This window comes from Cyphomyrmex costatus, unplaced genomic scaffold (genome assembly GCF_001594065.2).
Source record: "Cyphomyrmex costatus isolate MS0001 unplaced genomic scaffold, Ccosl1.0 scaffold72, whole genome shotgun sequence".
Classification (NCBI taxonomy): Eukaryota; Metazoa; Arthropoda; class Insecta; order Hymenoptera; family Formicidae; genus Cyphomyrmex; species Cyphomyrmex costatus.
Window position 1 is genome coordinate 1,188,051 of NW_017280289.1, and position 27,886 is coordinate 1,215,936.

A 27,886-nucleotide genomic window follows, 5' to 3' on the forward strand; every position below is an offset into this window, starting at 1 on the left:
GTGTATAATTTTACTCCCAATGAATACTGTAAATATTTAAAACCATGTATTATTTCATAAATAATTATCATCAAGATATTTACGTAAAATGTTCATGAACGTTTTAAATGCTTTTAATATTATAACGTATCATGTTGAAAACAATTTATAAAAGATATGAAATATAATTTCGATTGAATATATAAATAAAATTAATAAAAAATGTATACGAAAGATATTTTTTTACCAAATAATTAAATTTTTTATGAATATATGTATATAGTATGCGAAATAAAGTTAATAAATTAAAATATTTAACACAAGGGAGTTTCAAAACATTAATTTATAGAAATGTCATTAAAAATCATTTATAATTTCACTTTTATTTTATTCTAATATTATTATTCATATATTTCTCATAGGTGGGTAAAAGATGATGAAGATCTTTGATCATGAAGATCGTGTGGGAATAACTTTGATCATAATGGACTTTGAAATGCCACGAGTACATTTAAGTATAACGCGTGAGTATATATAATATATATATTTATATTTTATTTACAATTTCTACAATTATGAAAGTCAGATATGAAAGTGTAACTTCAATCGTCTCTCTTTTTTTTATTTTCTATAAGAATAAGTGATATATATTAGGTACTTGAATTAATTCTCGCTGTTGACCGGGAAAGGTCGGTATTTGTGCTGTTTCAACATGGCCAAAAATGACTTATGAAAGTACTATCAATAGACTTAAATAATCAGTAATCAGTATATAACATTTGATCGGATGCAAAGAATACAATTTTTTATTGTATTAAAAATGTCGGGTTTTGTACTAAAAAAAGAGCATTTGCAGGAAGCGTTACTTTTCTGTTTTAACCTCAAGACATCTGCTGCTGAAAGTTATCGTAGTGGAGGCTTATGAAAAGCATGTTCTATCTGAAACAAGATTGCAGAGATTGGTTTAGAAGATTAAAAACAACGATTTTGACGTGAATGACAAAAAGTGTCCTGGTCAGTCGAAAATATTGAAGCTTTTTTTTTTTTAGCAAAAAACAGCGGAATTAATTCAAGCACCTAATTTTTTGGAATGAATTAAAAAGATTATATTTAATTTATTAGAAGAAATAGTGATTCGCGTTATTTGTACGAAAAAATGGAATATTTAAGAGAAGTACTTATACATATCTGAGTTATTTTCAAGAATATACGTATATATTTAGAAATATACTGGCTAATAAAGATATGGTTTTTATGAATAAAAAATATAAGTATAATTAGAATAGCAACTATTATTTTATATCTTTATTATTTTTTGAAAACTGTTATCATGTGTGTCAGGTTTTATAGACATTATCTTGTCAAAAAATGATTTTGGAAGATACGTTTTAACATTAAATGTTAAATGAATTATTTCAATAAAACTAATTAATAGCTTTACGTTATAAGTGTTATTTCGTTTTATTGTACAACGTCTTACTAGTATAGAATATTTATGTATGTACGTGTAAAATACGTATAATACGTAAATATTATGTGCGTATATATAAAATCGTAAATGTAAGAAGTGTTAGGAATATTAATAGTAACATTGTAATTTTCATTGCTATGTTAAATTGCTCTCGCAACAAAATATTTGATGATATTAGGACGAAAATACAAAAAGATTTCAAAATATTAATAAAAGCATTGAGGAAAATCACGAAATTTTAGGATGAGGAATTTGTGGTACCTATATAGCAGTAAAAAATGATAAAATGATGGTAATTTTTGTGCCATCATAATAACTGATAGACGTTTTATTTAATATAACAGGTAATTATTTTATTACGAGGGATTGCTTAGAAACAATATTCTTATTTATTTATCACACACCAATATACAAAAATGAACTGTATAATCAATATCAGAATATAATATACTACGAAATTCAAATATATTTAATAAAGATATATCTGAGTATCTTACAAGATTAGAATGATGCTTCAACTTGAAACAAAAATCATCTACAACGTTCTTTGCAGTTGGCACAGAAATTCTGGTAGAAAAACGTATTTCTACAACCGTTCTAAGGGTTATAAATAAGTATTAATTTACGGGATTCCTTAGCTTCTAACAAGTCGCATCTAAGTAGTTGTGAGTGAAAATAAGGTGCCGAGTTTTTCTTTTCCCTAACTTTTTCCTAACTAATCCCTCTGCATATGAACCGGGAGCCGTAAAAGATGCTTTGTTCGTTACATTCGTTCGCTTAAAGTGCAACAGAGGGTCGCGTTGAAGCGTCCACGCATCTTGTACCTGTTGAAACGCATGCTGCTGATTTTCGCCGCACTCTGCATAATTACATCTCTCTCTTTATTACGTTACTTATCATGTGCCTCATTTTATTTCGAACAATGTCATAATACCAAATAGTTTTTAACGTGCATTGATGTTTCGGTACATTAGACGATGATCAGCAGAGCGATCTTTAATTTATACTCGCTAACGCAAAATTTCTTCCTGCCATGTGATCTAATTATTAAGGTAAAAAGACGTGATAAAGGTCATGCTGCTGATCACTCACAACAGATGTCTTCTGAATTAATAACATGCTATATTATTAATGAAGAATTGCGTTATTTGCAAAATATGGCGTATAAACGTGAAATTATGTAGGAAGTACGGAATATATCGGAGCGCCAGATTTAAATATTGGAATGCGTTTTAACATTTACAAAACTGTCTTACGCTTGTAGTGCAGAGGCGACTCCACTGTAAACTATACAAGAAGCTACGCAAGTCCCATATGTGTGCTCGAGGAAAATTCGCTTACGAGAAATCTGCGTAGGGTATCCACAAACTCGTGTAAATGGTAAGAATGCGCATGTAAAGGAGTGAGATTCCCTCGAGAGTCTCGTTCTTGGTATAAATAATGTCACATTGGATCTTGGCAACACAGCAGTATGAGTTTTTTTTTATCTAAAAGCTTTGCCAGTCCTAGAGCCGCCTCTAACACCGTGAGAAGACGCGAGTCTTCGTAGCATGGTTCGATCCTACGGCAACGAGCCGGTTACGCTGTACGATCACCCCGCTAATACTTCACTTCTATGAAAAAACATGGAATGTATAGTGTATTTTTTATCGGTTTACACCTTAATAATGTGTACGATTATATCACAAGAAAGATTCAAATATTCTGTACATAATCCACTACGATGCAAAGCGCCCCGGTGTCAAGGTCGCTTCTCCTTTCTCTCTTCTGCTCTTATCTTCTCTTTCCCGCTTTATTTTTAATCTTACATTTATATATATATTTATATATACGCCTAAGATTTAATTACAAAGTTAGATATGTCTCAGGTTCACCTGGTATTGTACTTCATACAATTTCTCGTGACTGGCGGGTCCGAGATGCGGCCGACGATCATATTTGCGCGTCGCTCTTGAGGAGACTTCTATTTTGTCATCCGTGTGCTCGAGAAAACGCTTGTTTTCGTTGCGCTGTTACCGCGTTTTCTCTGCGTATGGTTTCCTTAGTCGCCAGTCGCTTATGTTAATAGCTCGATATTGATAATTGGCACATTTTTCAAATGGCAAGTTTCGCATTGGCACGATAATGGCCCTGAAGAATAGCCTTGAGAGCAGTCTCTTCGGAGGAGAATCATTGATAACAAGTGCGATCGAATAGTTCTTATTTTTAAAATTAAAAATCTTATTTTTAATAATAATAAATTTTTTTCCTGGTGATAAATAATGAATCTTACAGAGGTTCAAAAATAGCATAAAAATATTGTGTGTGTGTGTGTGTGTGTGTGTGTAAACAGAAATATATAAATAATATATTAATTTAACAACACTATTTTCAAACGTTTAGAGACAGGATAATCTCGTCAGAAGGACTTCAATCTTGGCGATTCCCTGGACTTAACGTCGTTCCTGACTATCACGTGAGTGCACCTAAAGAAAGGCAAAATATCTTTGCTGTGGCTAATCGCACGGCGTCCCATTAAGATTAATACCAGTAGATGACTAAACTGATACATTGGTTGCCGAGGACTAAGTTGCACTTTGATACACGACTGCTTCTGATTACACACAAAGAATTGCTGGTCCAGGTAAGTCTCATTGTTGGAAGCACGGCTTTTCTAATAAGAAAGTAAATTATATCTAATTATTCCATAAATCGTAAACTAAACAAAAATGTACATTTTAAAAAAATCGAAAAAATAAATCTCGATTTTGTTCCTTCATATTTTCTAATTAATGAGGAATCCGTTTTTTTTTTTGTAATTTAAAACGATCTACAGATTTTATCTTCCATGCGGATTGTTTACTAATAATTATAAATTGTAGATAATTGGATTGCAAGTTGCAGGAAATAATTGTAATATAATACTAACAGTTTGTTGAATTAATATTAATGATTGCACTAAGTTTCTCGAATTTTCCGACTATCATAAATATTTCGCGAAGTTATCTTCAGCCTATCTCTTCACAAATCACAATTTTTTACGTGAAGTATACAATAAAAACAAAAAATAACGATGCGAGAGAATCAAATAGGATCTTATATTTTAATATTTATCGCATATTTTTATCACATCCATTGTCATGATATAATTTCTGGGTACTGGGTTTTTAAATTTACTTATAGAATGATAAAAACATAATTTTTCTATTTTCACATATTCTAGTATTTATAATTATGATATTCTAATATTTAATTCTGTAATATTTAATCAAATTATATTTATGCAGTAAAAAAGATGAAAGGTCAAAGTAGAAAATGAAAATCTTATTGTTTATCTCTATTTATGTAACAAATTTTTAGTTTTTCTTCTCAGTACAGAAAACTTTATCTGCCACGTGTTCAAAAGTACGCAAAATAATTTGGATGTGATGTACGTTACGCATTGAATCGCGATTACTTAAGCGGTTTGATCTGTTATATTTGTGGCGAATCATCGGTGAAATAGAGAGAGAAGAGGGCGGATTATATAAATCTTTGTAAAAATCGTAGCTGCATACCTTTGACCGTTTTAAAACTCCGGAAGGTCTTGTTTATAAAGACTATTTGTATTTTTAATGCTTTTCTCACGTATGGCTAGGTACACTGTACCTGAACTAGATATTCTTTTTTTGGAGAAAATCTAAATATAAAAGTATACCTACAAACACATCCAGCCTTAATATATTTCTATATAGCACAAATATCCAACAGATATTCTTAGGTATATATTTTCTGTATATATTAACGTTTTTGTTTATTAACATGATTTTTTTGTATTTCTATATTATAAAGATTTCTTATAAATTAATATATTAAAATTTCAATACACAACATTTCTGAAAAAAAAAAATCGAGAATCAGTTATAAAATACATTAAATGTATTTTAAAGAATGTTTGTGTTACTTTCTTGAGAATATATTCAAAAATATCTATTGGATATCTATAAGATGTATAAACTTGACTCTTTTTGTTTTATAATGCATGTTTAATGTCTATTTAAAATTGGGTGTCGTCCCGTTTTAACTTTCATGTCAAAATATCTTCAAAAGTATAACAGCTATGTTTTAGACAAAAGTTGTATAATTTAAAGGGGGTTAATAAATACATATAATAGTAAAATCAGTTTTTAAAAAATTAACTTTTTAAGGTTATCACTACTTTTTTTAAATAAAAAAAGATATGATTTTTTTATCTAATATAATTTCTTTTATTATTCTACATATGAAAATATTAAGGTAACACTCATGAAAATTCAATAATTTATGATATATATATATAATATATATATACACACTCTATTTTAACATATTTTAATATAAAGTATTTCGTAAAATATTAATCTTTCGTCCAAAACATTTTTCTTTTACACTTCTCAAAATATCTCGATACAAAAGTTAAAATGAAACCACCTGAGTTTACTGTTTACAAAAATGACTTTCTAATTGTTTAGCAAGATCGTATCAATAATAATTTATTTGCGCAGCTGAAAATTGAGGAAAAGTCTTGAAGATTTTCATAGGCAGAGAGGTCTCTTAGACACTCTTGTTAGGCATTTTCAAGACAACGTATAAAACGAATAGAATCTATACCAAAGGCGACCAGCGACAAAGAGTTGAGCTCCTTCGGCTTCCCGGGGTTCCGTTATGAAATAAGAATTTTTCTCTCCTCTGTTTCCTATAATTCATCGACTATCCCTGATTGCACATTTTCGCACGTATCACGCAGTCTGCGTGTTGAATTGCCTACGGAAGCTTACGACCAGCCAACCTCGGCGTACGGTGGGCACGCGCGGCACGTCACACGCGAGTGCCATCAGCGTGTGCGACGCGAACGCGTGTGTACGCGTGGTCCATTGCGGGCTTTCCGCAAGAGCGATGGACGCACGGAAGCTCAATTGTACGGCCAGGAATGCCTAATAGATGTGACCACGTTCGAGGTAGGCGGGTCTTCCGTGCGTCACTTCTTCATGTCGTTCATCAGCGCGCTGTCCTTACTTTTGTTGGAGTCGAGATTCGACTGTTGACTGCTCGTCACACCGCTACCGTTCCCGGGATACATCTTCTCTAGATGATTCAAAGACTCGCTTAGGAACTTCTGCAACGGGAATCATGAGAGATTTCAGTAGAGTCGTATTGTTAGACGAGAAATCTTTAGCTGTAGATTTAAACAATTTTTAGAGAAGAAATTTTAGTTTCTTATCATTTGTAGATTGTTAGATTCGCGAGAAGATAAGAGAAAACGATAATACATAAGAAAATAACTTCATCGTCTCATTACCTGTATAGCCGTTAAAGCGGCCACGATTGCAGGACTTCCGAATCCGTGTGATATGAGAGAAAAATGGGTGAGATGTCTCTGTATACTGGGATCGAGGATATGTTGTGGCCGCGTATTGCAGAGCGGCGATCTGTCCTGATTCAAAAGATCCATCAGCTCTTTGGTGATTTGTCTGGAAATAATGAAATCGTAAAAAACTCTTGTGTCATACATAATGAGAGGCGATCTTCGGTTGACTGAGTATGATTTTCGATCTATTATTAATGTACGCAACAATTATTACTTTTTTATCTCAGGATATACGAATCAAGTAGCCGAAACATATAATATTTTAAGTCTCAATTTATATATATTTTTAAATTTATTTTGTTATTTTTTGCAATTGGTTTTAAATATTACATTTTATATAATCTTTATATAATTTATAATTTTAAATAACGTTTAATTGACTCTTAAATATCCTTTCTTTTTATCACTAATTTTTTTAAATTGACAATTTTTATTAGTAACCTGCGTAAATACTAAACTGAATGCCAAAATGTTTGAATATTTAAAAAAATGTACTCTATAGTTAGTGTAAAAATGCCGAATCTTATTTGAGGAACTCTAGTGTTTATACTTACTTGGTGGCATGAAGAAGTTCTTTTCTCCTGTAGGAGTCTTGTGGTTCGCAATGCTGCCGACTGAGATATTCGGCGACTTGCTTCGCGGGGAATTCGGTTTCGCAAACGTAGCCAAAGTCCCTGGCAAGGTGAATGGCTTCTCCTGAAAAGAATAAAGTATTCACGTATAATACGTGCATGATGCTATTATGTAAACTGATTACGCGCGAGGATAATAGTCGATGAAACAATCGCGGAATTTTATTTCAATTGTGAAACGCTATTCATCGAATTCCGAATTGTTCAACTCAAATTTATTTTGCCAGATTTATTTAAAAGAGAGATTCATAGAATCCCATCATTAAATGTAAACGCTAAACACGAGAAGAAAAAATTTATTAAGAAATTATAGCAGATTCGTTAGAACAAATCTTTGGATGCTGCAGGCAGAGCAAAATTAACTAATTACAGTTAATAAAACGCGCATTCTCTTCAACGCGCCATCCTTCCCTTTTTCGAGCCTCCCACTTTCCACCCTTTTGCAGCACATTCCTTGCAACTTTTCTCGTAGTGTGATGGAAGGTAATTAGGTAGCTGTATGTATATGTTTTATGTGCAAGTAGGGTCTTTCATGCAAGCTGGAAGTAGACCCGCTGAGCGCTATTATCGATGAACCAAGCAAAGCCACCCGCAGCTATACGCCGCTTGTGTATCACCCACGAGATCGGAAACGCAGATCTACAAACGGACAAAGCCATTTGCAGTTAACGAATTATCCGATTTCGCAATCTTAGCCACTGTTTCTTTTTTTTTCCTCTCTATGTAACACAGAAAACAGATAAATTTTTCTTACACGTGGAGATTATTGAGTTTGGAGAAACTGACGAAATTCTGTTGCAATAGTCACAGCAATTAAACGCTTTTTTGTCGTCTCTTATTCTAAAATAAAATAGAAATTATCTTTTTTTTTTTCTTATAAATAAGAAATAACAAGAGTTAGTTTCTTTTTAGCTAAATTTATATTTACGATGCTTGAAATTCAATTTACATGAAACAATCTGAAGTCGATCAAAATTAATGAATTATGCTGCATCTTTAACCTACAGGGAACATGAGATTCCAAGTTGTCGCTTAATTTGGGTTTCGGGAAGAAACGAGGATTCCGCACGCGAGAATCCTTACACGCGCGAATTCTTTACACGAGAACACCACGAACATGTGAACGATCGTACTAGCAATGTCCCGGCATATCTGCGGAAATTCTCTCACATATTAATAGACGTTTAATGATGTTCTAAGTATCGGATTCAATTTCGGATGCGGGAAATAATGAGATTTTAGCAAGACCGTCGTACATGACCGACAGCCTTCTAATTTCGATAAATAATGGCCGCATGCAAGATTGTTGCTCGCGTAAGGATCTTGCACGTAGCCCTGGGCAATGTAGATCGCCGCAGAAGTTGGAATATTTTCCTTTTTTTGTTTTAATGCGTTACACTTCGGCTTAGGTTGCGCGACATGGTTGAAAATACCATGGGCCTCATAAAATTTAATCGTCGTATCGGTATATGTGAAAGTATACGATGCTTATTGCCTTCAGCCGCACAGATTGTTACTATCAGTCGTTTCGCGGGCAGAGCGACTTATTTATAAACGATGTAAAATTAATTTAATTTACCTGGAGATTTTTACGATTACGTATAATATTTGTTGTATCTGGAGATCCTTACGATATTATGTAAATAGATTGTTTCATGTAAATTGAATTTCAAGCATCGTAAATATAAGTTTGGTTAAAAAAAACTAACTCTTGTTATTTCTTATTTAAAAAAAAAAAGATAATTTCTATTTTTTATTTTAGAACAAGAGACTGGGTCAAAATGAAGCATACACTGGACAGTATATACACACAATTATATACCGTATAACAGTAAATTCTTGAGAGTAACAAAACTTCTCGAGAGTGATAGTTCTTTGACGGACATAATGCTTGCCTCGTTATAGCTTTACGACTGTAAATAAGTCTTAAATTGTAAATAAGTTATTTACGACTGTAAATAAATCTACTCTTGCCGTACATGTCTGCTGGAATAAAAATGTGTCTTATGATTCTTATTTTATCATCGTAAGAATGATGATATAAATAAATTATATGTTAAAGCCGCAGTGTTCGTTCTTCATACGTGTACTATATCTTATATTTATAATTATATGTTTTCGTAAGACGTTTGAAACATTAATTCATTTATTTCACGAAAGAAGTAAACGCTGTATAATTATTTTCAACAATGGTTTGAGATTTCGAATATCGGATTGCTGCTATATATATACATATATACATGATTTGGACTGCACTTTGCATGTACGTCGTTGTTCTATTTTATGTGACATAAATTATAGTTCATGTGGTCGCAACCGTCGTTATTTTAATAGACCGCGCCATTGATCCTACGTGTTTATGTCAGACTTGTCGTAATGCTTTGTGTAGTAAAGTTTTACTGCGGTCACGACAAGAGAGAGAGAGAGAGAGAGAGAGAGAGAGAGAGAGAGCCAATGCGTAGAGCATATGCATTAAGCGAAACGAGATACTGCTAACGCACCTATGAAAAGTATGTAAGTAGTTTGAAACTGCCGACGTTTTACGTTGTTTAAAGTTACACAATGTTGCATGTATAATATTATCACTCGCACTGATTTTACGTAATCCCATTATGCTCTCGCTCAATGTATTCAATAAGAACGGATATACGTAACACGAAATGGTAAAAAAAAAATAACGTTTCTTATATTTTCTACGTAAACTGCAAATTACTCATGCTTGATATATGTAATCATTTAACTATGGAACGACAAATACACTTGACGAATAAATAGAGTAGAGCAGAATTTATAATATTTACATGTTTCACAATGATATTTACATGATTTTTTTTTTTAAACTATTATAGTAGATAACTGATGTGAATTCATGTCTCGAGGCACGAAGCGTGATTGAAAACTTCTAACGCACGCATCGTTAGCTATCGGAAAGATCTCTTTCCAATGTGTTTTTGTTAAAACTTAATCTTTATTTTCAATTAGACGGACTTGCCTAAACTAAAAGGTGGAAAAACATGTTTCTCTTTTATATAACTTTAGTTGCGATACAATGAAGACATTGTATTTCAAATAATTAAGAACATTTTTTAAAAAAAAAAAGATTACTCTCAAAATTCTTTATTCCTATCTCGATCACTTTATCGGCCCAAATTCGAGTTGATAAAACAAAAAAATCGACAAAACTAGAAAGGAAACTATCACCTGGGCAAAGAAAAGACCTTTCACAAGTATCCCACGATGTGGAACGTCGAGCGGATATAATATTATAGTTTCATGCAATATTTATCTACCACACGGATACACCACGTGTGTTTTCGCCGTCGCGTTTTCTACGGAATTCTCGTATTAGGCGCGCAAAACCGACAGTAAGTTAACTATCGGCGATCTTATCGACATCGTTGAACGTGGTGCAAATTTCCACCCCCTCGCCCCTCAACCTCTGCATGAGATGCAACAGGTCGTTTCGGATACGCTTTAGCCTGCCATGGGCAACTCTTCCGCGCGGATTTGCATATCTCCCTCCATATCGTATCTCTCCTTCTTCTAATCTCTTTAAGTAAATTAGCGTGTCTGTCGGCGTTACTTTACCGATATGTGCGCGTTGCGAAATTCATGATTATGATCGCAAATGCGAATATATGTCTTGCGTTTTATCGCATTGTATTTTCCTCTTTTGAGAGATTTTCTTTGCGCATTTATTTGGATGGTTTTCCCAATTAACTTCGTAAATTTCGTTTATTAATAAAGTAATTTTTGATAAACTTAAAAGAAGAATGAATACCCGATAGACATCGTTATGAACAAAAAGTTTAAGAATCAAATGGTACAACATGCGTTGTTTTAATGTAGAATGAACTGTATAAGATTAAAAGATCATTAATATCTCGCTTGTCATTGCTGTACCAACCGGTCGTTTAACTGGTTTGGATAATTTGTTTCGAAATGAAGAGTTAATCATTCACTTATGCTTCAAGGGGAAGCACATTTTAAGAACATCGACGAATATTCGATTAAACATATTGCTGAGGATGGCTAAAAATGACTAATTATGTAATTACTTATCTTAATAGAATTTTTGTTTACAGCATTGACTCTAAATTCCCCTCATTATCTTAGTATTAGATTTCAAATTTCAAGAATCCTGACTTACTTTTTGTTTATGCAGTAAAAATACCATTTATTTGTTTTGTTTATTTAAATAATATACATTTAGAATTATACCCAAATGTGAATACATATTGCGTTTCATATTTTATCAATTGTACTCTATTCCTTTGAGGTATTCTTTTTACGCCTTTGGTATAGCATTTATTCGGAGAACTGTTCATCAATTTAACGTAAAGTATTAATGATTTTTTAAGTTATTTGTTTTGTAAGTTCTATCCTATATTAATAAGTAATCTTCAATTTAGAAGGAAATGAGTATCCGATAGCATGAAATATCTGGCATCTATTTAATCGTAATACATATATATTATATCATATTACTTGGAGTAATTAAAACGTACTGCTTTAGTAAAAAATAACTTTACAAAAATCTATTTTGATTAAAAGGTTATTAATATTTTACTGATTGACATAATTTAATACAAATTAACCAATGCAAATCGTTTTAATGTCGAAATAAAATGTTACAGCGTGTAATGTATTAATATCGTTAATCCTATTCGATTCGACGACGTGACGCGAAGGAATGTCCGGCTTATCGAGTACGAGGGAATATGACTCAATAAAACGAAGGGACTTGCAAACCGCACGCCGCAGATTACCGCTAAGGGAACTCGCTCAGATGGAAGATCTAGATTAGTCGTGTGCGAGTAAACGAGAACGAGCGGGTAACGTGACTCGCGCGAATTGTGTGATGAACGGCCGGTGCTGCTTGACGACTTCACCGTGTCGATCGCAAATCAATGGACAGTATGGACAGCCGATCAAAAGCTGTGCAATGACGCGCGATGGCGTCAGCAAAAAGATTGATCGGGAAAATGCGCTTCATTATATGGGCGAGTAATTGCATTTTTTATTTCTCGTCAGCAGCACGTGCTGATGTCAGATCGTGCATGTTCAAATCTGATTTCGAACGGATCTTCAGTTCAATTTTTGTAACTGAATGATTAGAAGCTTAATTTAGGGTATTCATAAAATTCGGAAAGAAAAAGTATCGTGAAGAAAGCTGTTTATTGAACGAACATTTCTGTTAGTCTTCTCTTTTCACACGCTGAACATCTTATGTAAGAATATTATTGCTTATTGAAATAAGAAGCAATATTAATAAGAAATATTCTTCTAAAGTTCGAAAATGCAAGAAACTATAATAGATGTTAAATTGTAAGAACTATTGTCGATATGTAATGGCATTATAAATAATAATGTTAAAAAGAAAGATCTCGCGCTCGGGATATTAAAAAGAATGATACTAACGTAACGTACTAAAGGTTTCTCTATTTTTGTTTGTAAATATTCTTCCATAACAAGTCTCATCGAACGATCGTTCGAATCGACCGAACAATATTCGTAGAAATTTGCTTGCCGTTTCAAAGGAAGACCGGTGATAGAACAGCCTTATTCGTCTCTGAGTTCTGTTACGAGAATAGCCAATATGATGCGCTCCATCTCGGCCTTCGACCGCAAATCACGTTCCATTATACGTCCTGATAATCGAACCTGCGAGAAAGATTTCGGGAATTCTCTTCCGCGTACCGAGATCATCGTGTTCCGATATACCCCTTGCGGTTTCTCATACCGGTTAAAACTTCGCAACAAGTCGGCTGCGGTTGACGTATACTGGCGTGTAACGCGTCTAAAATACGCATTCCTCGATCCCTGTGCACGTTACTTTGATGCAACTACGAATTACACGCTGCCCTAACCGTTCTCAAATTTTTAGGTCGCGATGTAAAACGTAACTGTACACTTATTAAACATAAAATTAAACCAAACTATTAAATATGAAATTAAAGTGAACATGTTGGCCAAATCAAATCTGAGTATATAAGTACCTTAACGGTAATTTTATACGTAAATAATCTTAATGATGATCACACAAACGGAACTACACACGTACACAATGTAAGATTTGTCCTTCCTCTAATAATGATTTGCTAAGTCAATTTTATTATCTGTAATAAATAAAATATCAGACGTAAATCTAAAGGCAATTAAAAATATTTTAATCTTAGAAATTAAGCCTCGTTTCTTATATAGAGTTCAGTTTTATTGTCGAATTTTTATTTGAAGTGTGCCACACTTTCCAGATATTCCATCTAGAGCCGCAATAAACGGTCTCGTCTCATATATATTCTATTTTTACAGTTCTCAGAGACTCGTGTATATCTCTTTAATTTAAACATAAGAACACGTTGTATCACTGTGCGATGATTAGGCGCGAATTTACGTATGAATTACGCAACCATAAGCGACAGCTATACGTACGCACATAAGTGTATGTACACCTACGTCTTTCTCATTCGTCGCGTATAAATTCCCACACTTTCGCCGTACTCTATAAACATCTTTCATGACATTCATCAAAGGATGAATGTCCTACTGTTCTTGTTAAACAAATCGTTGCGTAACAATCATTGCATTAGTAGAAGAAATATATATATATTTTTTTTTACGCACATGTTTTGACATGTTCTTCTCGCTTTACTCTATATATAATTAGAATATATATAATTAGAATAATACAAAAAAATTTCAAGAGACATATATATTCAATCATCTTTTTCTCGGTGATCGATAAACTAATGTAAGACAGGAATCGACATTACAACAGTGATTTGCAAATAGAGAATTGACGCAAGCAGAACGAGAAATAAGGAAATACATTCATCTGAAAAAACCATTGTAACGTTGCAGTGGCCTGTTTTTTTAATGAATGAATATATTTTTCTTGATTCATTAACCCTGATTTATTGGTTCGCTATATATCGGCCAGAGTTCATTCTTTTTCTTATCTTAAGTAATTATCACTTTGCCTGATATAAATGAGAATATTAAATACGAAAGAAATATTGATCCTTACGACGAATAAAAACGATGAAATATAATGTGACTCTTTATCGTGGTATAATGTGATTTAGTTGAATTAAAAAAATCATGTCTGTTTCTTTTCAAATCAATTTATTGTAGATTTTCAATGTAAATTGTACAGTGTAAAAAGTGATGTAATTAAAAAAGCAACTATTTTTTCTCTTTTCTTAATTACAAAAATAATGTGAATTATTTATCATAAAATCGATAGTTGAATTAATTTATTTGTATAACTAGTTTATTCTTCTCTATCTACTCATATATGATAAATTACGAATTGAAGTTTTTAAATGATATCTCTTAAGAATTATTATAAGGCTGTATTATTCACAGAAGATTGCATTGGTCTGACATAAACCTAAAACGCGAGACTCGCATTGAGTTTATTATTATGTTCCGCGCATATAAAAAGAATATCACGAGCATTGTGTCGTTAGTTCATCACTACTATTTACTACAGCTTCTCTATCATTAAAGCGCGATAAAGGCTCAAGTAGCAATTAAGAAACGGGATCGCCGCAAAGCTGTCGCAAATTTATATGTTTACGGGTGCATTATACGCGATTTTTGATCGCTTAATGACAGTGATTGTCCTAATCTCACGAGAGGAGCGATCCTGTATGCAAATGGTAATTATATGCGTATTTGAGCTTCTTCCCTTGCGCGGTTAGCTGAACAGGAAAGATGAGATTAACGAGCCACATCGATGAGCGCGATAAATTATTTTTTATTTTATTCTTTTTACTTCTTTTTTAAATACGAGAACGCTCGTGTATGATGGGAATTCAAGGAATAGTCAGTTTTGTCAGCTTTATCAAAGTTGTTATTAATTTGCAATCCATGAGGTATACATACTTTGATATCATTAAAACATATACCAGTAATGTTCACTTTGTCCGACAGTTAATAATAGGTATAAATCGATAGGTCGGTTTATGCACAATTTACGATATCGCAGCAATGCGACGATTGACAGCAATAAAGCTGCTGGCGCGGTAGATTGTAGCAAAAGGACGATTTATTTATCTTATTTTTACATCGAAAAACGCTAATCGACGCATTGAGTTTAGTATTTATTCAAGATTTAGACGCGCTGTAACTTTATAATAAATATCAGGTTGCAGAAAGTTTGGACGATGTGTTAAAATATATTTTTATCTAAACCAGATATCTATTTTCCTTTTTTCATCTTTGTTTTTTGCATCTTATGTGTATAATTGTATTGTAATGTAATAACTGTACCAGCTGCTCATTTTTTTTTGTAATAATGTTTGTACACTTTACGGGATGTAGTCCCACAGTGTCTAATAAATGACGAATCTGATTTTCATTCTAATACATTCTTTTTTTTTTTAGGGCATATTTTGTTCATTCCGTCCGAGTAAAGTGCAGGACTCAAATCTCGACGGGTTCTTCAGTTGAGAAAGCGTTACAGCGCGTGTCGCCGCTGAGCGTGGCCGCTGCTTCGCACCGCGCCTCGGAAAGAAAAGCACGGTCGATGTTTTATGGAAGCCCCGCCGACCATAAATTATAATCAACGTCCGTGCCAACACTCTAACAAACTTCCAGGCGCGTCATTAGGGCGGCTGGTACGGCGGAGGTGCGGGAAGGCGATTGTACGCGCGTATGCATTTGTTGCGCGCTCGTTATTAAGCGCTCTCTCGCGCAGATGGGATATTCCGTAGGAGTCTCTCCTTGTCTATCCTCCTCTTTCTCTCTCTGATTAGCCTCGCGCAATGTCCTGTATCCGGTGCAAAAAAGCTTGCACTCGTTGTTACTGTCATAATGCGGAAGGACGAAGACGATGTCTCTAAAGTTTAGGTACGTGGTTCGTCTTTGATGAACGTCCGGGAGAATCATTCAGAGATGAAAGCGTAGTGAATCGAGTGGATCAGAAAAAGCAACAAGGAAGTCGAACTTCTAAGTGTTTTTCGTCTTCGGAATTAACCCTATTAAAGATAAAATGATTGTCAATTTTTTTTTTTAAATTACTCAAATTTATAATGGCGTATTTTCCGAGATCTTTTGTGACTTTTGTTCAATATATAAATAACTAATTTCTACCAATGTAGATTTTATAATCTAGGTTCAACTTACTCTTCATCATTTTTTATTCTTAGGCGCAGTTCCACAACTCACGGTTAACTCATAACCGAGGTTGTACTTATTTCTCATTTCTTTCCAATTCTAGAATCTCGGTTAAGAGTTAACCGTAAGTTGTGGAACTAGGCCTTAGAAATAGAAAAAGATGAAGAATTAGAGTTAAACCAAGATTAAAATTAAATTAAGATTAAATAATTTCTACATTAGTAGAAACAGACATAAGTAAATTGATCGCTTTACTTTCTCTCTATTCATCCTTCCTTTAATATTATATATGATACACACATATGTATATATCATACACATATATACATACATATAATATATATATACACACACAATATAATTAAATAGTAGAAATTAATCATCGATAGTTTTAACGTTAATTGCCATAATTGAAAGCTATAATTACGAAGACAAGTAAAATTTGTTCTTTAATAAAACAAATATAAAAGAATTAATATTTAACGTAGACAGAAAATCCTTTTCGAATTAAATGCCCGCATTTAGCGTTAAATGTGAAATGGTAGATTCTCAATGCTTATTTCCTTGCAGCACTTTGTTCGTCGGTTGTTCTACGTTGCAAGGGACCAGTCCTGCGTATGGCTAAACAAAAATCCATTCAGCTGTTTAAATGACTCATTCAGGATGATCATCAAGCGTAGACCGTGTAAATTCGCTTTGATGCGCGTGCTATTCCGAAGAGATGATTTCATCACTGTGCCCTACGAGACAAGTGGGCGTCGCAAGGAATGTAATTCTTCGGAGTCAGGCGGAGGAGGGAGGTGCAAGACGCAAACGCGAAGAGGTAACCTTCTACAAATTGCAATGGTAATAAATCGAAGAATGTTACATTTAAGAGCATTACTCGTGATAAATTGTTGGGAAAACGCATAATTATACACGGTTAATCATTAATACATTGACCACTTCTTATGGTTCTCATGATTAATAAAAATAAAAATTCCAGGGGCAAATTTACATACACTATAACATTTTATACTCTACACCAATCGAACTAGATAAATTAAAAATATGATTTGTATTTAAACGTGCAATAAGAAAACATGTTAATATAGCTCTTTTTTTTGTTGAATATTTTTCATTGAGATGTGTGTTGTAAACTAAAATCTAAAAATACAAAAAGATTCACAGACGCATGATTTTTTAAGAAGTTAAAAATAATTCCAAAAATTTACTGAAGAAAGTTTAAATTTATTAATTCGACGACGAAATATCTCGATTCAAATCAAAATTTAATATAAATTCACACGGAATTGTAATTAGCACCTAAGATGCAGCTCAACCGTTAAAAGGCATTTTCTTATTGGTTAAAATAATATTCTTTCTTAAAATACAGCAAGAAAAATAGCAACTGATAAAATTATAATGTTATACTAATGCACAGCGGAATGTAAAAATTCCATGTAAACATTGTGGCCGCATTACGGAATTGGAATACGTGTAAGGGAAGCTTCCCGTTTGGTTGTACGTTTTTGTCGTTTATACCGGATACGATCAATGTTGCTAATGAAGAAAACGATTACCGGTGAAGAAAAAGGACGTATCCACCATTATCGTGTAGAAAAAAGGTTTTACGTTCGTGTTATTTCACAGAAGAGATGATTTCATCAGCGCGCTTTATGGGACAAGTGTATGCCGTACCCACTTCAAGATGTAATAGAGTTTATGAAGATATTGTGTAGTTTACAAGCAACCTTAATACTTTGACTTTGCCTGACAAATGTCTATTAATTTGCTTAATATACATTATAGAAAGTACTTTACATTGGTCACTATTTTAAATACTATACAAGTTGCTCTGTGAAAATATGTGCTTTTCCTTAGGTGCAACAATTCGTATTAAACGCGATTATTAAGTTGTTTAAACTCTGAATTAATGTACCGTTGACCTAAAGTCAAGTTAAAATTAATTAAAAATTCAGCTTATATTTTTAAGAACAAGAATTCTATGATTTCAAGCGATAGAATATTCGTTCTGATCACATGTTTTAATCTTACATCAGTGAAAGCGGTAATTTATAATATACACGAAATTCATATGTAAAGTATCATTAAAAGCTTGAAAATCAGGAATAGAAACGATCATGTATAATGTATGTGGCAATATGTACCTGCAATAGACTCGTGATCATATTTGCTTAACAAAGTCATAAATCATAGCAATATATTAATATTTAATTATTACGAGACTATCGAGTTTGTAATACACGTATCAGATTTATCGGTTTCTAGCGTTACATGTTTTTTTTCTTTTGAATTCTTTAACTAGTTCGTAAATGGAACTTTTGGAAGAAATGAAAGCACTCACCTTCCACTAAAGATGTTAAGAGCGTGACGTTGGCGGCCTTCCTTCTACCGGCTGGTAGATTCAAACCAATTTTTTCCAATTTTTCCCTAAGCAGACGCCCACCATTTTTGGATTTCGCCCTGCAAAATGCAAAATATATTTTTATATAAAGCTCTTCGTATATATAACTTGTTTAATATCATTCAAGTAACACGATATATCGTTTCATCAACGAAAAATTTGTGGTATTAAAATTTAATGCCATTTAATGATTTAATGTTAATTTTTATGACATTATTTACTTCATGGCATTATTTAAATATTTCAATATCACATATTTTATGTTGTATATAATCTTTTCAAATAGTTTTACAACTAGCTTTTGTGTCTGTCCATTTTTTAACGAAAAATAATTACACATATTAATTTTACATTTAATATTATAATCATCAACATTTAATAATAATATAAATTGCTAAACTCGGTCGGAGGTTAAAATTCTCATATAGTGATACTACAGCTTGACTAAATTAAATAATTGGCTATATTATGCCAGCGAGATGATTATCTGGTTTGATTTATTTGATTTATTCTCATGCAAAAATTTACGTACGCCACCGAACTAGAGATTCATTGATTCATCATGTTATTTATTGATAAATTATTTTTCTACCATTCGCTAAATACTTGTTCGGACATATGCGAACGCCCACGTCTCGAGCCGTTCCGCTGCGTGAGAATTTCGAAACGGAACTCTTCCATTAATCATTTCGCCGTGGTTCTCTAAAAAGATGAAATCGAGGTGCGAGAGGGATGGCGGTAACGAGAGGGAAATACGGTTAGATTAGCATAATCCGCGGGCTACGTGTGTCATCGGTGATTGAGCAAGCTCGATGATGCGCTCGTACCGTTCATGCACGTGCGTTTTGTGGAATAGGAGCGAGCCTGAAAGAAAGGAGCACTATGTTCTTCGCATAGAGTGAGGCTATTCAAAGCTCACAGTATGAGCTACGGTATAAGCACATCGGAATAGAATTTTTATCGACACTTCTATGGCCTCCTCCGACACGTGTATCTGGGTTAATTATTAAACGACGAAACGCCCCTTGTGCGAACGTAACGATAAAGCGTTTATGTTTCACGATTGATTATAAGTTAAGACTTCTTCGTTGTAATCATGATTTCGGTCAATTAGATGCGCCGTTTATTTGTTGCTTCTGAAAGAGCGTTTAATGATAACGCGACGTTAAGATTAAAATTGCAATTTGAATTCTAGTTGTGAATGGGAAGCATTAGCAAAGTTCTGTTTTAAATACCTTTAGAAACAGCTTGATTAGCTTAATAAATGGTTCTCTATTAAAGATGTAAGGACAATACGTACCCTTTCAATGTTGAATAACGCGGTAAATAACGCAAATTAGTATCACATCAGATAAAAAGGCACATTTTTATATAAACTTTATAAAAAATAAACCGCTGATAATTATATGCTTCTATTTAAAAAAAAATTAATCATCCTCTTTGATTTTACGCTAAATTATGGTTTCACGTGTTCTTTCGGGCCAAGTCTATCGAGACATCATCAAAAATTGCGTTTTAATCCTTTTACAACCGGACAGTGACTTCGTATCGTTAATCCACTGACGAAGTAAGAAGCTGCGAAGTAAATTTTTTTCGTGGAACATCAACGGGAACGCGATAGTAGCAGAGACTTCTTTCTTAACACACCCTGTCCATCCATCATCTTGGCCTGTTATAACGGTAACGCGTATCGCCTACCTTTGTTCAGTTCGGCTGCCCGGTTCGCCCGGTAATCTTTCGCCTTGCTCAGTAATTAATACGTTTTACCGCTATGTGTTTTTAATATCGGCTCCTCCGAATTTACGTTTCGCGAATATTCCGCTCATTTTATTCTTTCTGAATCAAACTGACCCGTGATATTACACTCATTTTTGGACAGAACCGAAGAGGAAGCAATTAATTATCTGTATCTCAATTATCTCGGCGACCAAGAGCGTGTTTTCATTTATATTAAATATCGAGAATTTTTATCTTAAAGATACGTATACACAAATATTTTAACATTCTTATCTTAAACATGTTAAAAATATACACAGAACGTATAAATTGTTACACTATATTATTTCATTTATATCGAAGGTAGATAAAGTTTTATAATATACTAAAACATTTTTTCAAGAATTTAATTAACTTAGATTGTACTACTAATGATCGTTCGTGTTACGTAATCTCTTTCCTCTTAATTTATTTATTTATACTGTCATGTTAAAACTCAAGATCTGATATTAAACTGACAAAACTGTTGAAAGTTTTCAATATACGCTCTCGTTCATATTTCCGTTCGCATAGATTCGCACGATAAGTTTAATCGAACTATTACCGACATAGATTCCAAAACTGGTTTCGAGCAACGCGATAATCATCATCGATTATATATACAAATCGAGACGCAAGTTGAGTCAACATGCGTGTCAGAAGAATTTTGACAAATGTAATTGATCGCGGAAACGGTCGTCCAACCGAATCGAATTGTCGATATTCAATGGTCGTTTCTCGGTACGTGACGAGAACGATGCTGCGACTCATTACTGAAGACTTGTCCCGAGAGGAATCCTCGTTCCTCTCAGACGTATCGCTCTCCTCTACGTAAGGGGTTCCGTGGAATTTGCAACCCTCAGTTGTCGATTCCACCGATAGGAAGGTTCTGAATAGCGGATCCCTTGCTTCCCCTGATTGCTCGAGACATCTTCGAACTCTTGGCATCGTTAATCGTCTGCAGACGCCATGCGAGATTAGAAAACCGAAGGACTTTATGATCAAGACTCATTCAAAATGCTCCTCCAGCATCGTTCGCGAGAATGAGGCGGAAATGTGATTAGCAATAATGAAGTATAGCACATGCATTTCTAGTGAAATGTTTAAAATTGAAATATTTAAGGAAAATATTTTCAATATCTTCTCGTCATGATATAAAAAAAAACTTTTTTACGAGATATATTCATTTCAATAATGTTGTTATTATTGTATGTTAATGCAATAATTTTCTATCATAGAATTCTTCGTTAATATAAATTAATAATATAGAATCAACGTAGTTTACATGTTACGTGCTTTTTAAGGTTTTGGAATAATAAATATAATAATTTATATTATAATAATTAATATTAATACTTTATTTTAATGATTATATAAATTACTATTAATGTTAATACTAAAATACTAATGATACAAATCATATTTCTAAATTTTTTTCTTATTATCTTCCATAAAAACTAAATAACTACAATTAAAAAAATTACTTATTATAATGCTATAATACTTTAGAATTTATAAATTGCCAGAGATAATAATTATAATCACACTAAGATGTAACATTTGAATAAAATCTCCTCCTGATAGTTCAAAAAACTGTTTTGAATTTTGTTTTTATTGACATCTTCTGTTCGATCGAAGAAGCAATGTCGGAATATAGCTCGCGTAAATAAATTAGATCGATAAATTGATTGATCGATGGGCGCTTTATTTCTATGGCTAACAGATTTAATGAGAATCATCGCGTCGAGAGAATAATACGCGATAGATTCATTACGCTGGCATTATTTCTTGCTGCAAAAATGAAACTTAATAACAGTATTATCGTGACTGCAGCTTATATAATAATCGATGTGCGCATAATCTCTTCCAATCTGAATATATCATGACAATACAGAAAAATAAAGGAGTAAATAGATCGGCAAAATTTCTATCCTACGGCGGAAGTCAGCCTTCTTCTCAAGCCTGATGACCTTGTGCGTGATTTTCAGACTTCCAAGCAGATGGTGGCCAATCGTAGAAGTCTGTCGGAATCCGACAGCAATTTACGGAGCAGGTGAGGGTTTTGTTAATCCCAGGTAAATTTTAGACGGGATAGAACGCCCAATAGGCTATTTTCGTATCGAAGTTTGAAGGCTGCAACATCTCAGAATACCGACACGAAAAAATGTACACGGAGAACGTGCAATTTTTTTATATCATTCGTAAAAATATTCCAGTAATAAAATAAACTAGAGTAAAACGCTGTTCTTTTATTTCGCGAATCTCCATACTTTTTGATAATATCGATTCAGATATGGTATTATTTCAACAAAATTCTTACTCGTCATTTATCTTGTAACTTGTTTTTTATCCACCTTTATTTTGTGTGTGTATGTGTACTTCTGCCTCTTAAAAAAACCAATTGACAATACTATTATTAGTTCATTTATCCGATAAATTTTATGATCTCGAGTTTGCTAGTAGATTCACTATTAAATTTATAATACCAAATTATACCTTATTTACGTTATTTGTAATCATTATAGGTTGTCATTTCTTCTACTCAATCTATCGTTAATTTGACTAAAACAATATACAGTTAAACAATTTAACTTCATAAAAGTATTAAATTAGACTTAAATTTAGTTTACTATTTACTAAATGCACACATCTTACTTTGAAACTAACTACAGAAATGAATTGATTTACATTTTGATACACTTAAAAGTTACAAATAACAAAATGTTATTTAACTCCAAAGATTAGATTACTATTGCTCCTTTGACATCTATGGTAATGCTAAACGATAGACCAATTGAGTCCTAAAATCGAAATAGCCAATAGAAAAATGCAATAATATACAATAGCGGCCGGCAGGAAGATGCAATATTCGTTCAGATAGAAGAAATGTATTATTTTTATTAGTGTAGAGTTTTAAACGATATATCTAGTAATCATAGTATCAGGACGCTGGTACCTGATTCATACATGGAGAACAAATCTCGCGCGTACCTTCAAAGAGACAAAAATAAATGGAGCGCATTGAGAAAGCACGCGTTGTGAAATAGAGCTCAGGGCAAATCGAAAATCGGTCGATGTGAAAACAAAAACGGAAGGCGCGGATCTTCGACAAAAGGCGCTGGCGCGCATACACGTGCATGCGTCGCGATACAACGTAATCGATCTTCGCGAAATGATCTCTCTCTCTCTCTCTCTCTCTCGCAGCGTATTGCGACGATCCTGAACCCTCGTGAACGCGCGAGTCGCCGACGAATGAAATCGCGAACAAGATGGAAGAGACAAAAGGAGCGTACGGAGCAAAGAGAGAGAGAATCTATATGGCAAGTCTCGGCCGAACGTGCGTGTAATTATCGGTCAGATCGCTATGCGAACAGATGAATTATAACGTCGCGGCCGGTGCGAGATGCCGCGTTCGCCTCGAGGCGCGCTCGCTCGCTCGCACACCGAGGAATTGACACTCGCAGCCGCGCGAGTTATTAATGTCTCATTTGCATCGGCAATATAGATCGGTCCGCTTTATTAGCGATCTGCTCCGCGGCAAGAAAGATTTGCCACGCTCCGTCACTCCGACCGCAGGAACGGGGGTTCACGCGAAAACGCACGCGTCGAACAATATTTCTTTCATTGTGCGAAAAGTGTGAATATTTTCCGCAATAATTATTCATAATCTTTTTTTTAATGACTTTTCGACTCTTATTGATCTATTTTATAATCACTGTGAGTGACGTACATTCCGTTTGAATTGAATGTAACTTCCACTAAAATGTCGAAATGTAATTTCAATTGTAACAAAATATGATTGAATACTGATGGTAGCCTCAAGAGGCGCCAAAACGTTTATTAATTATTATTATACGTTTACTATAAATATACATTATTCTAATATTATTGCATGTAATTAACTGCACCTGGCTTTCATTTGTTTTGTACATTTTGAATTGTTTTTGAATTTCAAGAATTCTATTATAATTTTATAACTTTTTTAATCCTTCATATTTTAATTAAAATTTATTATATAGGATTATTGAGAGAGAGAAAATATTAAAAAATATTCCCAATCGATACAGTTAAAAATAACATAACATCGATGTTATAATTTCATACGTAACAATGTAACAGCTATGTAACATTATGTGTTATATTATTATACTTATATTATTGAGCGAAATTGTAACATTGATGTTACATCACTTTTCATTGGTGTCAACTGGATTATTGTTATCATTTCACAGTATATATTCAACGCTTAATAAATCAGGATGCTATAACAAATTCGTTAAATTTTCTGCAAGCTCGTATTTCGAATTTTTCCGGACGATTGCAAAGTAAGTAATAGAGCAAGGCGCGCGTGATTTCGCGACGTTTCGACGGTAATTTCGTAAAATACCTATCGCGAGAGAAGGATCTAGCATGAAAAGTCGTACGGAGTGCGTGGAAGTACAATATATCTGACCGCTTACAGGGCGATTTATACACGCCTTTGGTGATAAAGCATTGCGCAACGAGCGGTGCTCTAGCACCGAATAAAACGGTGAATCAGATAAAGGGCGGGGTGTGCTCTACCATATGAAGCGTCTAATAAATCAGGTGGCTGTCTGTGCCCAGTTGGGCACGGGAGGGCCGGATGAGCTGAACCGCGCGGGTTTATTAATTAGTGCCGCGGATAAAGCCGTGTAAGAACGCGCGCGTCTTAACGATCTTTTACGCGCCGCGCATTGTCCCGATCGCGCGCCCTGTCTGTTATACCCGATTGCCTCGATACGGCGGCCGGAAATGTCGGCGGTAATGCGCAACGCCGTGTGTTTCGTATTTCATTTCTTACCGCAGCAGCCGCAACAACCGCGAGTCGTAACAGAGCGCGGATATATCCGGGGCCGCGAATTGTTGCCGTCTGCCAACGCGCCTCTGTAGGAAGCGGGATGCCTGGGCGCTTGTTATCTCGCGTCGTCCTCGCGCGCGACGGAATATTCATGAGAAATCGCGATCGAGCTCCATTTTCATACCGCGCACACACGATTGGCTTAAAGTAGAACCCGCGAGCGCCAGAATGCACCAGAGATTCGTATCAATGCAGATTTGCAGAGGCTTTTCGTGTTTTTTCTTCTTTTTTTAAACTTTCCCGTACACTCCGCAAATTCTTTGATATCATAGGGACACAGAATATCCTGTCCTAAAAGCTTGAATTTAAAAAGATTGAAATTTTAGCGTTTCTTTTTTTTTTTACCACTGTTATTTTCAAATCGATTCGTTCAGACAACGCTACGTGTCGGACATTTTTGTTCTTCGTATCGCGAAAGCTGCGCTAATTCTCATGTCAACGACACTTAATTTCTTTCGTATAATATACGCAATTATCATAACGGTTTGCTTGTCGAGAACCTGGTGGTCCGAGTGATCAAAAACGTGCGTGATTAAAAAGCGGATGAACCGCTCTTTCACCGTTTTTCTTTGTCGAAAGACGACTGCTCGGAGAACTGTTGGGGAGAAAAGGGGGGAGACGGAATTACTGCAGCTGCAAATCGACGAATCTCTCGTCGATTTTATCGTGACGGAGAAACATGACAAGAAAACATGAATCGATATATTTATTTCTGCGTACGGGATCCACTTGAGTGCAATCGTTCTTAAATCTCTTTACCTTCGTAACACGCCACCGAGGAGACTCGCGTTCAAACATTCCGGTGGCGACAGTCGTCTTTGTACCTCCGCTACCGTAACTTTGTACTTGCTGGTGCTGCTTAGTAACGATAATCGTCCTGGGACCGAACAGAATACGTCCGACGGTTGCGCGTTTCCGGACAACATAGCCTTCTCGCTCCTGTCCGAAGGTTTCATATCTGCAAAATAAAAAATGCGACCGTTAGAGTGGTCTTAAGTCTTTCGAGAAATCTCAAGAATACTAAAGACTCCTATTCTGTAACTCTTAACAGGTTTGACAGATTGTAAAAAAGCTGTGCAACGATAATATAATGATATCATTACTGTCGAATTAAGAGCTACAGTATAGGGGGATCTAAGATTTATTTGGTATGTATTTATTTTAGAAACATTATAAAATGAATTGTGTTCGTGAAAAGTGAAAAAAATAAAAATGCAATAAAATATAATTAATCACGATGAAAGGACTCTTGAAATTTGAAAAATAATATAATATAAAAATAGACGTTAGAGAGGAACGCAAAAAACGACATATATTTTAGATAATAAAATCGAACTATTTGCAAGAAATAAAGAAATAATACTATTTCCGTTAAAAGATCTCCTAGTAATGTTTAATAATATTCACATGCAAATTTTTGCAAATATATATTTTTTCTGTTTTATAAATTGCGTTCCGATTTAGTTTCTCTTGTTTATACGCAATCGTACATTGAAACTGAAATAGTGATATCTCAAATTAGATTGATCGTTAATTTTAATAATGATGATAAGCATCTTAAAAACTAACAAAAAAAACTATAGACGTAAAAGTAAAATAAAACAAGGAGCTATCTATATAAACATATAAGAGCAATACATCAAATAAAATCTTAAAACGTTAATAACAGCAGACATGAAATATTTAATGGGTATAATTACCTAAAAAAAAATAAAAAAAAAAAAAAATAAAAAAAAATAGGGTACAGTTGCTAAGGAAAGATAAAACGTCGATAAGCTACTCTTCTCGTGTACCACTTAATTATGTTATTTAACAGATCTCAGGTAATTAAGTATGGCTTGGTATATCTAATGTCTCGTTCGACGTATTGCGTGCAAATGGATCGCAAGGTCGCTAGATCTTGGCAAGTGAATGAGTACCTAGCATTACTCATAACTAATACACATCGATAAATCTAAATCTTTACACACCTGATCCGACTGTTGCGAATTCCTTCCGTTATCAATAAGCAATTTGTGTAATAACATGGCGTGACCTAGTAGTGGGATAGTAGCCTCTAATGAGCCGAATAATGATTTCCAGAAATTATCGGGCTGATGCGACTCTTTTATCTAATGAGCGTCTAAAGACGAATTTTATTAAACGAGTCCGTTATACTCTGGAAATGAGAAATAAATCCCGGAGACGATCAATATCGCGTATTTCGCGATACTTTTCATAATTTACCCCTGATTTTCGCTGTTTTCGTTCTCGTCGACAGAACGATATAATAATC

General features: G+C 34.0%; 2 protein-coding genes across 4 annotated transcripts in view; one reads left to right on the top strand and one right to left on the bottom strand.

Annotated features, from left to right (window-relative positions):
• Window positions 1–403: 403 nt before the first annotated feature.
• LOC108780666 (uncharacterized) lies at window positions 404–22,882 on the top strand. Of its 3 annotated transcripts, none has more exons than XM_018548457.1 (3): window positions 404–503; window positions 3,833–4,073; window positions 17,141–17,568. In XM_018548457.1, exons 2-3 carry the CDS (start codon window positions 3,984–3,986, stop codon window positions 17,480–17,482), a joined length of 432 nt encoding a protein of 143 aa, XP_018403959.1. In that variant the 5' UTR covers window positions 404–503; window positions 3,833–3,983; the 3' UTR covers window positions 17,483–17,568. The 3 variants fall into 3 exon arrangements, with proteins under 3 accessions (XP_018403959.1, XP_018403960.1, XP_018403958.1); XM_018548458.1 differs by lacking the exon at window positions 404–503 and adding an exon at window positions 22,721–22,882 and having other exon boundaries at window positions 3,545–4,073; window positions 17,141–17,393; XM_018548456.1 differs by lacking the exon at window positions 404–503 and having other exon boundaries at window positions 3,545–4,073.
• TfAP-2 (transcription factor AP-2) overlaps window positions 6,426–27,886 on the bottom strand; it is a 60,276-nt gene continuing 38,815 nt past the window's right edge. Inside the window, exons 5-9 of the mRNA XM_018548454.1 lie at window positions 26,371–26,569; window positions 18,918–19,036; window positions 7,370–7,511; window positions 6,747–6,918; window positions 6,426–6,563 (exon numbers count right to left, since the gene is read on the bottom strand). Coding sequence (XP_018403956.1) covers window positions 6,426–6,563; window positions 6,747–6,918; window positions 7,370–7,511; window positions 18,918–19,036; window positions 26,371–26,569 — 770 coding nt within the window. The remainder of the gene's footprint in view (window positions 6,564–6,746; window positions 6,919–7,369; window positions 7,512–18,917; window positions 19,037–26,370; window positions 26,570–27,886) is intronic.